Here is a 13,966-nt window from a genome sequence, read left to right on the forward strand (position 1 = left end):
TTATCTTGTGAGGCAAATGCCCGGGAAGACTTTCAAATCAGTTTATAGTAAAACTTTTAAAATAAATAGCAACGATTGTACATAACCTGATATGCCATTCGTATTTACACCATTTCAAGCCCTTTCAGCCCCTCACACTCAATCCCTGAGGGTTCAGGATTTGAGGCCTTAGGGGGACATTGGGCTAAAGTCTAAGTTCTTACTTGTAAACTTCATAAAGCACACATCAACTAAAACGCAACATAAAGTAAACGTATCCGTACTTAATCAAAAATAAAAACTCCGACCTCCGAGTGGTCTGGAACCCGACATGAGGCTGCTGCATGTTGGAATGGTGTCATACTTAGTGTGCTATGGTTCTTAGATTTGATAGAGACACAGCATGGCACTGGGAATATATTCTGTGGAGTTTCACCTCTCCTTCCACGTCCATTAGATTATAGCTGGCTGTCCGTGACCAGCCACTGGAGCAAATTGTCAATTATGATGTTTATTGTCGAGCACACAGTCGACTCCATGGCCTTAGGGGGAAGGGTGGCTGCTGCTGAGGAGGCATACCTCCATCCCCTCCTCTCCTCTTACCTTCTCCTCGCTTCATTCTTCCTCCAGGCTAATTTGGCGGCTGGTCTGTGTGACACCTGCCACCGAGCCAAATAGAGATAACCATTTCCCCGTGGATTTCCCCTGGGAGAGACAGGAGGGGGGAGGCCCCTTTAATATTTCTCTGGATGCTCCTGAGGGGGCCGGTGCTGGCTGTGGACAGGTGGAAATGGCGCAATATCAGGGCTCATTATTTTAATTTTGAGTATTTGTAATGACAGATGTATTATTATACGTTTAATGTTCTGAAAAAAACTATCAAAACAAGGTAAAATTACAAGATTTTGTGGTTTTATTCACATATACAGTACAAACATTCACTTTTTGTTACTGAAGTGCAATTTACAGACCGTAGCAGCAATTCTTCATATACTTTAATTTACATGATAATTAGACATTTTCAGGATCTCTTTCACATCTTTGTCAACATCTTTTATACATATGTACACTATTAGATACAGTATTGCCATTCAGACATGCCTTATATGTATTGTCTCTCAAAATAAATCAGCTTTTATGGCTAACGCAGCCATTCTGAAACCTGGTGTGAAGCATGGTGTTACCATGTCAACTCTGAAGTTATGGCGTGTGGGGCTGACGGTCACTGTAAACACATGTTGGTGAAAAACATACGCTGCATCTCTGTCCTGATACACACAGACAAGATAAATTGGATCTGAAAGTGTAAACATCGTATCAGAGAATATGAGTTCCTGAAAACAGGGGGCGGAGATCAACAGGGGCACGGCAACCAATATCTGCCTAAGGGCGCCCGAAAAAGGTTAATCTGGCTATGCTTCTAACACACAGTCAAGTAAACATTAACCTTGTCATGATGCCTTTAAAGCCTTTAGAGTCACGGTCACACCTTTTTTTTAATTTAGTTGTACCCTTTTAGATCACATCCCCTGTCAAATTGTGCACCTATGTAACAAAATGCAAACTAAAAAAAGGGACGTATGAAAACCCAATCATCTTTTCATCCTGTAAAACAAAGTATGTGTATGTGCTTACATAAGAATATAAGAACCAGTCAATTTAAACAACTTTTAGTTTTTTATATTTGTGAAATTTCTGTATTTTTATCTTCAAAGAGGTGCGTCTCCGCAAGAGAGAAGAGATGGGTAATAAGAGACTTGGAGGATTGTTACCGTGGCAGGCAATTCATTCCGACTCCGAGGAGCTACAGAAAAGAAGAGCTGAGATTGGTGAATGGAAGAGTGAAGACAGGAAAATGAGTGTGGCAAGGAGGGAGATGATCTGCAGGCATGTATTGTGGTATTGTACATCGAGTATTGTACCATATAACAAGCTGTCTGTCAGACGGTGAGATCAGAGGCAACTGTTGTTCACCCGTCGCACAGAATCTGTCTGCTGATTTTCTGCGGAGGTACCTTTCAAATTTCATGATATAATGAATAACTGGGTTGGAAGTCAAGGGAAAATACAGCGATTCCTTTCTGAAGACAGTTTTACAGATTTAGAGTGGATACAGTGTTCAAGCAGATGCCCAGGTGCTACATGTTACTAAAAAAGGCAACGTCACATACTTCAATGAATCAGTCAGGATTGGGCAACGTCTGAATCTGACCACAGTTGTTTGGTCATTGTCAATCCAACCACAGCCACTTTTTTTTCCCCTCGAACGTTAACTTTTGACAAATAAGAGAAGCTAGAGAGATAGAACCAAATGTTTCCAGAGGCTTCATAAAACTGTCATAAAAAACAAAGAATATCACATGCATGGCTCTGCAGATGCAGAACGTTGCTACTCCTACTCAGCAATACTGGCCAATATCCTATACCTTATAAAGACCATTGAAACCCTTGGCCTAGGGAATGGGGAAGCCAGCTGCAGGTCACATGCGGGTCAAGTTCTCTCGTGTGTGCAGTCGACAATTTGGTTTGGTACCGGATCCTCCCTGGAGCCCTTGATGCAGCCCGAGCAGGGCCTCAGTCCGAGCAGGACGGGGAAACAACAACCCACAATGACCACTAGATGTCACTCTCATTACTTCAGTCTTTACCGCTGACTGAGCTGGCGGCTGGTGTGGATCCCTCCTCTAAAAATTGAAGATAATACAGCAATGACAGAAAAACACAGTCATGATCACAATGAATATCAACACTCAGCTGCATAAAAAAAAGAAAAAGAAAATCTCACACACCCGCCCGCGACATACCCACATATGTCGAGACAGCGTGAGATACAAATGTACAGTGATGTACATGGTAGTGATCAGGGATGTCCGGATTCACCTCGCTGATTTTCAATCTTTAATAAGTGAAGTGTGTGAAACACGGTCGACCACTCCGCTCACAGTTAGTCAAGGTGGAGAAAAGTTTTGTAACCCCGCCCTCCCCCTATCTGTTGGGGGCGGTCATGACCACAGAGAGAAAGCACAAGTCGATCAGGTCAACAAGGCCTTGCTAATGAGTCGAGACCTAAAGTCGCTATTATTGTGGACGACAAGCTTCCATTCAGATGTACGGGGACTAACTGAGGCCAAGCAGGTCACAAGACAGAAAGAGAAAGGAAATAAATCGAGTATGAGAGGGAGGGGGAGAACACTCCCCTTCCTCCACCATCATCTCCACCTGTACTTAGGCAGGCGGTAATGGCTGTGTTTATGCACCTCAGTCCTTCTCCTCCTCTACATGCAGTGGGGTTGAGGTTGGGGGAAAAAAAAGAAAGAAAGAAAAAGAAGGTGTATTAACCTGTAGTCGTGTTGTGTTAACCTCCACCGCGCTTGAAAGGCAGGGGGGCGCTAGCGAAGAGGAGAGAGTGACAAAGAGGACGTGAGGAGAAATAGGTAGAGGACTGAAGAAAATGTAAAGGGAGCAAAGCGGGAGGGATGGAGACAAAAGGAGGAGGACATCAGGAGTCAAAGGGTGAGTCAGAGATGGAGGACAAAAGATAGAAATGAGAGAGGGAAGGTGCGGCGGGCTGAATGCCATGTTGTGTCCCTCTCTTTTTCTCACTCTTCCCTTCCTCTTCCTCTATCACCCGTCACCCTGACAGGGCCGGTAATTGGACGTGGACCTCTCTCTCTTTTCTCTTTCTCTGTCTCTCTCTCCCCCATGGCTCGGCTCCTCAGCGGGAGCCTTGGGGCCCGGAAATAGCTGATGACAAGATAGCGGCTGCCTTTCATTCCGCTCAAGGTTGCCCCACCCTTCCTTGACAGTCGAAGAGGGGGTGTTTAGGTGTGTGTTTGTGCGTTTTGAAGAAGGGCAGGAAAAAGAAAGGGTCCATCTTTTTATGTCCGTTTATATCTTTTCAGCCCGTCCAGTTGACCTTCCTCTTGTCATGTTTTCTGTTGGGTGATTTGGCGGCACATCCAGGATGACACACAAACCTACACACACACTCACACACAGTGGGGGTAGCCTTGACTTTAACAGTTACACTGGTAAACTTCCAGGTATGAAGGTGTGAAGCAGGATGTTGGTAAAGAGCATGGAGTCATCTTACACACACACACACACACACACACACACACACACACACACACACACACACACACACACACACACACACACACTAATACACACACGCACACACAAACACACACTCTTTCTCTCTCTCTTCCTCAGACCGACAGCAGGAACTGTTCCTGCTCTGGCGGTTTCTTGACCCAGGTCCCGAGGCCCGTTTCCTGCAGAGATCTGAACCACTGCTGCTTCACTGTCTGGTAAGGACGCGCCGCCATCTTGGCGTCGCAGTACATGAGCTGGCGGTCCGCCGAGCTGAACACGTGGATCCCCGACTGAAGAGGGCGGGCGTGCGAGGGGAGAAAGAGAAGAGGACAGACAGAGAGAGAGAGAGAGAGAGAGACAGAAAGAGCAATTTTGAGTCAGTTAAAAACCACACAGAGACTGACATGAAGATAGGGAGGAAAAACAGAGAGGGGGAATAAAATCGGGGCAGAGAGGCTAAAGGTTTCACGAAGGGGGGAGCGAGAAGAAAAAGAGCGAGCAAAACAAAACGAATGAGCCGGCACAAATGCATTTGGGTGGGGTTGGGAGGTGGGGGAGTGATGGGGGGGCTTCAACAGCTGTGTAATCTCCCCATTTAAATTTCACAAGCAATTGAACATTCTCTGTGCTTTTTGTGCATTCCTATTGTCGCGAGGGGAAACAATGAAGATCCACGGAGAGACAAGTGTGTGGGGGGTGAGGGGGGGTGAGGGGGGGGGGGGGGGTGGGGGGAGAGCAAAAGTTTCTTTTGGAGATTAGTGCGACTGCTCTTGCGTGGCCCTTATATACGGACCTCCTCGAGTGCTTCTCCAAATAATTATGGTTTCATAGTCATTATGCTTTAACGGCCTCCATTTGGCGATGCAGGCACTGTCTGTTGCACAAAGTTTCGGGATGGAAATGAAAGTGCAAGCGGGTCCGTGTGCTGACGTTAAAGATCCGAGCTGGCAGCTTTCTGACAAGCCGCATCGAGAGCAGATGTCGCCGGGGCCGACGCATTTATCCACGGCAGAGAGGAACTTCCACATGTTCTCCACCGAGCGCTCACCTGCAGCCACAGCAGCAGACTTAGATTTTAATACACGTGTCTGTGCTCTTAACCGAGTGGCTGTTGGCATCTGTACACGTCAAGGTATCGTGTGTGTGTGTGTGTGTGTGTGTGCTTGCCTGTAATTCATGATGGCAAAGGATTGCATTTTGTTTTTGACAACAACTGAGTAATGCCTCTCGCTTCCCAGCAGAGGAGCATTTACTGGGACGAGCAAGCGGAGCAGAGTGGGTGAAACAGACATTTATTCATGCGACTATTGTTCCGACTCAGATTAATTAAATAGTACATCATAATATTTTTTTCTCTCCCAGCGAGTAAAAAGATACACTGTGGAAGGTGTTTTTTAATTAATTAATTAGTAGGACATTTTCACAGAAGATATGTCGACAAGTCATAACAAGCAAAGCACATAGTGTAATTAATAATATTAATAATGGCTATGTTCCATTGAGTTGTGCCAGTGCTCTTTGTATTGTGCATGCCATTATCCTTAAATGGAAAAGAGCTATCATTAACGTCACACATGGGCTTTATCGCCCCCCCCCGCCCCAAAACAAAAACACAAAACATTGTTGATGAGAAATCTTGTGGTATGGCAGACGAATTTATATACTACAATATCCACGACCCATAACATTGTCAATGTATTTATTTATTTCACGATTTATTTACTAACATAATTAGCCCATGATCAGAAGGAAGCATTGCTCTCATAGGTTCTCTGCCCCCATTGATACATTTAGCTCCACCCCTTCTGCCCTGACGTTACCTGGCCTGTGGATGCCCTCACCTTGCGGTAAAGTCTGTTCCAGCGGGTGAAGAGGGCGTGTTTGCAAAGACGAGAGGGCGTCCCTGAGTCCCGCCTCCGCCCTGTCGCTGTGTTGACCAGCTCCAACTGAGCGTCACCCAGCGTCCAGTTGACGCTCACACACGAGGCCTTCCCCGGCTGCTGGTACTCCGCAGTGCTCAGCCCTACGGAGACGACGACACAGCGAGACTGACTTTAGCTGGCTTTAATCTCCATTACATTCAAGGTATTCCCCCTGTTGCCAATTACATTACAAAACACCTCATGAAAGTGTTTCAAAATGTAATGCGCATACATTTGAGTAAAACAAGTATGGAAATGAGCTTTCCTTTTGTTCTGTCAAACCTCCATATTCGTTTAACCTTCCATCGCTCTTCCTTCAGTCTCTCCCTGAGGCTAAGGGCAGACATCAAGTTTTTGCCAAGTCAACCTGGGCCTGAAAGTGCATGGCTGTCGGTACGAAGGTTTCTTATACCCTCAGAGAGGGCTAGTGAGCATATAAGCAACATGTCCCGGCCTTTGTGCGAATGCTTGTCGGCTCTTGAGTCCCAGCGGTTAACAGCGTTTGAGTGTTACCAGCTACACACATTATCTCCAGTCAAGAAGACACAGCCTCCCATACACTGGACTGTCTGTCTCTCAGTGCCTCCCTCTCCAGCCTCTCTCTGAAATAATTAGCCCCGCTAGCAAAGCACACAAAGGGCTCAGTCGAGGAAGGAGAAAGAGAGACAGAGGTAGAGGGAAAGTGGAGGTGACTGTCACATTGGGTTCCATAGAGAATTAGCTGTCTGCATCGAGAGCACAGGTGTTGGCAGAGGTGTGCGGAATGATGCCGAGGAAACAGAGCTGGCAACAGGGTGAGAAGCGGAAAAAGTCCTTCAGGGGACACCATCGCTGCTTCATATAAGCCAGTTTACCAATATATTCTGAATAAGGAAAATTAAGAACTTGTGATTCAGTGTTCAAAGTTTCAGAAAACACTCGACTGAACGGCCTGATGCCGAACACATACTACTTGGGGATTGGAGTGAGGAAACCAGCCTGCCATCAGCAGTGATAAAGGGGCACATTAAGAAGCAAAATTGATCACTGTTTATGTGGCGTTGTAAGCCCAAAGGCCTTCAACTGCTGTCCTAAATGTAAAGTTAGTTGTGAAAGGCGGCGACACTGACAGACTGACCCTTCAGGCCTACCTCCAAAGCCACGCCCCCCCTCATTACATTCTGGGCGAATGACATGATTAGGAGGCTAGCCGTTTCCAGGAGTCATGCAAAAGCTAAACCAGCTTTTCATTGAACTCTTGGCCTGCAAATAAGGCTATTTCCCAAAACGTCATACTATTTCTAATAATATTATATAGAAAGGACTTACAGGAAAGAGCAATGCGCTCAACTGTTTGCCAGGATAGGTTTAAGGTAGGCAATAGCGGCGCTAACATGTAGCACCTGGGCATCTGCTTGAACACTGTATCCACTCTAAATCTGTAAAACTGTCTTCAGAAAGGAATCGCTGTATTTTCCCTTGACTTCCAACCTAGTTATTCATTATATCATGAAATTTGAAAGGTACCTCCGCAGAAAATCAGCAGACAGATTCTGTGCGACGGGTGAACAACAGTTGCCTCTGATCTCACCGTCTGACAGACAGCTTGTTATATGGTACAATACTCGATGTACAATACCACAATACATGCCTGCAGATCATCTCCCTCCTTGCCACACTCATTTTCCTGTCTTCACTCTTCCATTCACCAATCTCAGCTCTTCTTTTCTGTAGCTCCTCGGAGTCGGAATGAATTGCCTGCCACGGTAACAATCCTCCAAGTCTCTTATTACCCATCTCTTCTCTCTTGTGGAGACGCACCTCTTTGAACAAAAGACCCCCCTATCCATCCTGCCTCTTCCCTTTCTCTCGCTCCATTCATGGCTCATTTCATCCCTTCAATGGACTTGACTCCTCTGTTTCTGTAATAGCCAATTTGATTTTTTCCCCTCAATGAAGACTTGATCAATGTGTCTTCCGAGAAGTGTTTGGCAGACATGAAAGAGTTAGAATTAGAGCCTTTGGTTATGGGATTCATAACGGTACAGTACGCGAACCCGCCGCAGCTTTATGTGTGAGGCTTCTGTGGAGCCACAATACAGCACAGCCTGTGTGTTTATGTGGACACATTGCATCTAAAGTACCCCAGGGTTTCCTAAAGGGTTCCTCGTGTGGGTGGAGCAGCAGAGTAGTGGTGATGCAACTGGTATGTGAAACGATGGCCCTTCATCAATGTTTATGTAAGGGGCAGCAATTCATTCACGAGAGAGGCGTGAGATGCGACTGCGGCTTCATCCATATGTTTCTGTTTTTAAAATGAAAACCATCTACGTCCACACGGGCGTTTCAGCATCGTTTTAGAAAAGCTGTCCGTCCAGATTGGCCCGCCTGGATACGACTATCACATGACTGGGCATACGGGTGACAGTGTAAACAGGAAGTAGGTTGGTATTATAGTACTCTCTAATGATAAAAAAGGTCATGCTTGAGACTTAAGATCTTGCTCTTTATGCTCACACAGACAAATATCGTGGGAAAAAAAACAAGTTTTATTTGTCAAACTCAGTTAACAGGCTGCAGGTCTTCCTCTATCTATATATCTCTCTCTCTCTCACACACACATCATAGTTACTTTAAAATGAACACTTCAAAGTTTACTAGATTATGAGTCAATGAATTTGTTCAACGCCCGTCTCTCACTCGTTTCCCCTCGGTTTCGTTGTTGTCTGTTCCCACCCTTGTAGCTTTAAATACTATAGATGCTTTTGTTCCTTTACACTTTCTTTGTTAACTTCACAATAGTTGTGCAGAATAAAATAAGCATTAATAAGAACGAGAAAGTCCTCCGTTTTATGTCCTCTGTCCTCCTCAAAGCCGCAAACCATGACTTCGTCAGCCTGACAGGCTGCTATTCACCTTCTCCATCACTTGCCTACCCACAACTGCTACAATCAATCACAAATGCATTCAATATGTATGATATTTACAGGTGTGCAGCTCTCCAACATAGTCCTACAAGGCCAATAGATATGTCAACAATCATCCCAAGTCCTGACGGATCTCCTGCTCAAGAGCAGCAGGACTGTTTGTGGTAACGAGGAGTATGAGGGAGGGGTTACAGTTTGAAATTGTGACATGTGAACAAAGCAGGGTGTAGCTGGGAAACTGCACAACTGTATTCATTGTTTCCTGTGACTACTGTTGTCCGGATTCTTATTATCCCGAAAACAGCAGAGCCCTGTCACAGCGGTGGAAGTGAGCAGCAGGACGAGAGTGAAGGACAAGCCAGCCCATCGATGGGTTTGGCCCTCGGGGTTCAGGTGTAGCTGCTTTGTCTGAGCGTGATAAGACCGGGCCCTGCGATACCCGGGAATTTCCTCTGGGGGTGTTTCTTTTAAATAACCCTGGACACACAATAGCCGGGGAGCTCATCAGAGCCAATGAAAGGACGGAGGAGGAGATGAGATGTGGTGGGGGGGAAGGCACACGCACACACACATCTGAGACCTCTCTTTCTTTATTACCATCCTGCCTTGCTGTCCTTCTCTTCCCCCTCAGCATGTCTCTCTCTCTCTCTCTCTCTCTCTCTCTCTCGCTGTGTCCGAGCTCCCTTCAGGTTGAATGGCTGTCTGATAAGGGCTGCGATTACATTGATTTGGTGTAGGTGCCATCTCCACTGTCGGTCCACCTTCCTCCTCTCCTCCTCCTTTGCTTCGCCCTTCTACCCTTCAACAGGCTGCCGCGGGTGCGGGACTGAAAACACACATCACTGTGAGGCGCGTTCGAGGCCACCTCTGTTTTGAGTAAAGAGGACGTCTGAAGGTAGAGGGGCCTATATATGTCCCTCAACAAAAAACAACAACTCAACACTAAGATGTAAAGGACATTCTGCAGCATCTATTCTGGAAGAAAATAAGCTATATAGTCATTAAAATAATGATGTACTTACTGCATGGCTTACGATAGTTAGAATGCATAACGTAATATCATAAGTAAGTATGATTGATAAACAAATGGATCGTACCTGAGCACAAGTCTCCAAATATAAACTGCAGCCCATAATATCTGAAACCCAAAACTCAAATGACTCCATTCAAAGAGCCATTGAACAAATAATGAGAAATGCTCGCTGAGGCCTTGGTCGGAAGATTCAATGATAAATTTGTCCCAACTATCATCACCAGAGGACAATTCAGTACATTTATCAATCTTGATGAGGATAGGCCTCACAAAATATTCATCCTCATGGCGCCCTATTACCCGGAGCGCAGCCCCGCAATGCAAAGAGGTCCTTTGCCCTTCGAGAGGCACACTTGAAGGCTGTATGGTAGACATGGAGAGTGTATCAGACGCTGGAGATTCAAACAAATGGAGAGCACAGGAGGAAAAGGTAGCAAATGACATCATGCAATTTCATTTAGTTATTTCTCTTATTTCGCACCACCATATAATTAATAATACACGTGCTCTTGTTGTGTATGTCATATATGCTGCTGCACGGGTCCATTGCGATGGCTAACATAAGAAGCTAGCTACTGCGTGGTAGATAATGGAAAGTGTTTGTAATATGCTAGCCCGCTGTGCTGCCAGCTCCTCAGGTACATGCAGTGGTACAGAGTCAAAGATCATCAAAGATATATCTAAAAATAAAATAAAGGATTACATTATATTGATAAGAGAGGCTCCGCCCTAAGAGAGCAAAACAGCAAAAACAGAATAGATATATTTACACAGACACATGTTCTCATTAGAGATCCCTAGAAACACAATGTGCCCTACATCTTCTCTGTCGCTCAGCCACTCCGGCTGGCCTAGATCTGAAGTGATGGCTGATGCCGTTTCTGCAAGTTGGGTGTCATTCAGATCCTCTTCCAGCATTCATCTTCGCTACAAACGAAAGCCTCCAGCTCTCAGTGGAGCCCTGGAGGCAGACGTGCCAGACAACTTCCTATCTGTTGCTTGTCTGGCTGGAACAATGTAACTGTAGGGAAGCAGGGGTACATGAGTTTGTGTGTGTGTGTGTGTGTGTGTGTGTGTGTGTAGGGGACTGAGTTGTTACATGTGCGATCTGTTGTGATTGATTATATAAATTATTATGTCCCCATCTGAAAATACAAAGAGGCTTTTGTTTCACTGTTTAAAGGCAGGGTGGCGATAGAAAGCACAGTCTGCCATTTAGTATATACAAAATAAGGGGAAAAACTTTCACTAGACCACTTGAGAGCAGGAAAATAGATCCAAGCTGATCAATTATCCTGTAAATTCCTGGTTAAGTGTATTTTTTGTCTAACTTGGTAGAGGGCAACAGGAATAACAGTGAAGTGAATGCTGGACTCAGTCATCAGGTGACACAAACACGACTCATGAACGATAATGCTGCTCCGAATCGGCTGGATGTGTGAATAGGCGATTTTGTGATATGAAATTGCACCTTTTCAAAAATATCAAAATGAGTAATGCTGTAAGATCACTGCTCAAATCAAATGCTCTATCACTTTTGAGAGTGGCCATGGTCTACTGTGGCAGGGTCACATGGAGAATCTGGCTACCGCTTAACATCTCAGGCAGAAATAAAGTCATTTCAAGGGACTCGCGGTGATCAGTAGATATGCTCACAGACGTCAAGTAAATTAGTTCAGCTCTTTCACAAAGTTTGACATTTCGGTGAATTTTTACGTGGAAATTTGCACAATTTCCCCATCTCGATGGTTCATAAACCGCTCAAAAAAGGAGACTAAAAACCTCCAGCGTCAGCTGTATTGAAAATACATATCGTGTTGCAGTCGTACCGCTGAGCAGGGGCTGGTTGCGTCTGTGCGTGGCGGGCAGCGGGCCCAGGCGCTCCTGCCGCTGGTTCAGGACCCTGCCCAGATAGCCCGTGTGGCGCAAGCTGCCGACGGTCACGCTATGCAGGTACACCGGCTCCACGAAGTGGCTCAGCAGCGCCCCCTGCAGGCCCAGGACGTTCCATCTGAGGGGTGAGGGCAAAGAGAGAGGAAGTCAAGGAGAGAGCGGTATGATGGTTGGAAAAGTAGATGAGCAAGGAAGGGTGAGAGAGGAGGGCGTCGAGGAAGGAAAGAAGGAAAGAAGGAGGTAAGGCAACATTTGGGGGGGGGGGAGAATACGTGGGAAGAGAGATACAATCACGGCGGGAACGGAGGAGAGATGGGTCGAGAGAGGAATGGTAAAAATACGAGGGAGAGAGAGAGAGAGAGAGAGAGAGAGAGAGAGAGACATGTGAGAGCTTCAATGACAGGTAGAGACAATTTGATCATTATCTTGATGTGGGACGTGATGAACAGCTGCTGGACTGACAACACACACACACACACACACACACACACACACACCTCCACACACACACACCTCCACACACACACACACACACACCTCCTCTCCCATTTTCCCTGGTTCAGTGACACAAACCATCACCGCCACCTACAACAACACTGCCAAAGGTCAGTCCATCAGCATTCCCGACATGGAACAACACATTACCATGTGTGCATTCATCAGTGCCATCGAGGTTAATGCACTGCGCGGCGCTGCAGGCAAACCTCCGCCGATTGCTCAACTCGAGGGGCACTCACCTCCGGATTTGTTTAGGGAGATCCACGTGTGACAGACAATCACTGCAGAGCTAATCCCGCCAGCCGCACCGCCGCCTGGTACTGTGGCCAGCTGGTCAGGTGCCACCTACAGTCGAAACCCACTCGACAGTATTTAACCAGCAGATGCTAATTTATGGATGGAAAATGATAATTACCTTGTTTATTATTATTCCTGCCCTTCATGGAGAGAGAGAACGCCTGCTGTGTGCCTGAGCTGTTCACTGGACTAATGAACCCATGTGAGCCACAATCAAAGGCTCGGCATCATGCCACTAATTTTAAGATCATTGTTCTTTTTGTTAATCAATGTCTCTTTATCATGGATGCAATTACGGCGGCTCCTTGTTTTCTCGCCGACTTAATGATCCCTCATTGAGACTTCCCGAGCAGTCAATCAACATCAGCGGCCTCGCCAAGCAGCGGCCTCCTGCCTGTATGCGCTTCACCTGCGATCTGTCCACAAGATCCGTCCTCTCCAACAGAGAGGGGGAGCCTCGCTACGAAAAGCACGCGCGCTCACACGCAAACTCAGTGCTCGCACCAAAATAGAAATAGTTTAGCCTGAAATATTAATTTACCCAGAAAGCGACACCGTGAATCAGAAACATCTTCTAATCTCATGCAAGAAAAGACAGCCATCTGGCTCGGGTGTGTGAATTTAAAGAGAGGAGAGAGAGAGAGAGAGAGAGAGACCTCCTCACTCTCTCTCCCTCTCTCCGTCTCTCCACATCCTTTCTTCCCTCCCCCGGTAAACGCCAACCATTAAAGTAATGTTCATCTGCATAAAACTGCAGTGGAATGGAGAACATCATCGTTATATGAAAGCCATTTAGGCCTCTCAATTAAATCCAGCTGTCGACTTCAAATCAAATATTAGCAAAGGCAGTTCATAGGGCCTGGCTTAAGAAAACACAACGATGATCATCAGGTGAGTCAATGATTGGGCGAGACGTTGCACATTATCCAAAAATGTTTATGATAAAAGCAAAGTCGTAAAATCCCTTATGGCCAAGGCTGAACTAACTATAATTATACGCAGGAGCTGAAGGAAGCGTGGAAATAAAAAAAAAATTATGTGAGGTTGCATAATGAGTGTGACAGAGGACAAGAAAAGCATCCAGGGGATCACTATAAGACTGCAGCAGTGTGTGTGTGTGTGTGTGTGTGCGCGTGTGTGTGCGTGTTGAGTCTTCTGTCCTAAGCTGCTCTCAGTTCCACCCTCCACCCTGACCTTGATAAACTGGCCCTTGGTGACCCACTCACTTTAACGACGGCCACCCATCATTTACAGAGATATATATTAAAAAAAAGGGAGCGTACCTGGCGTGTGGCCTGGCGGGATGGTGGAGTGGGGGTGTTTGTCAGGGAAGAAGAGCA

The 13,966-nt window shown here is 46.1% G+C and overlaps 1 protein-coding gene across 1 annotated transcript in view; it reads right to left on the reverse strand.

Moving 5' to 3' along the window:
* Positions 1 to 4,190: 4,190 nt before the first annotated feature.
* adarb2 (adenosine deaminase RNA specific B2 (inactive)) overlaps positions 4,191 to 13,966 on the reverse strand; it is a 154,857-nt gene continuing 145,081 nt past the window's right edge. Inside the window, exons 8-10 of the mRNA XM_034560360.1 lie at positions 11,768 to 11,949; positions 5,919 to 6,100; positions 4,191 to 4,367 (exon numbers count right to left, since the gene is read on the reverse strand). Of these exons, the coding sequence (XP_034416251.1) occupies positions 4,191 to 4,367; positions 5,919 to 6,100; positions 11,768 to 11,949 (541 nt within the window). The remainder of the gene's footprint in view (positions 4,368 to 5,918; positions 6,101 to 11,767; positions 11,950 to 13,966) is intronic.

This window comes from Cyclopterus lumpus, chromosome 20 (assembly GCF_009769545.1).
Source record: "Cyclopterus lumpus isolate fCycLum1 chromosome 20, fCycLum1.pri, whole genome shotgun sequence".
NCBI classification, from domain to species: domain Eukaryota; kingdom Metazoa; phylum Chordata; class Actinopteri; order Perciformes; family Cyclopteridae; genus Cyclopterus; species Cyclopterus lumpus.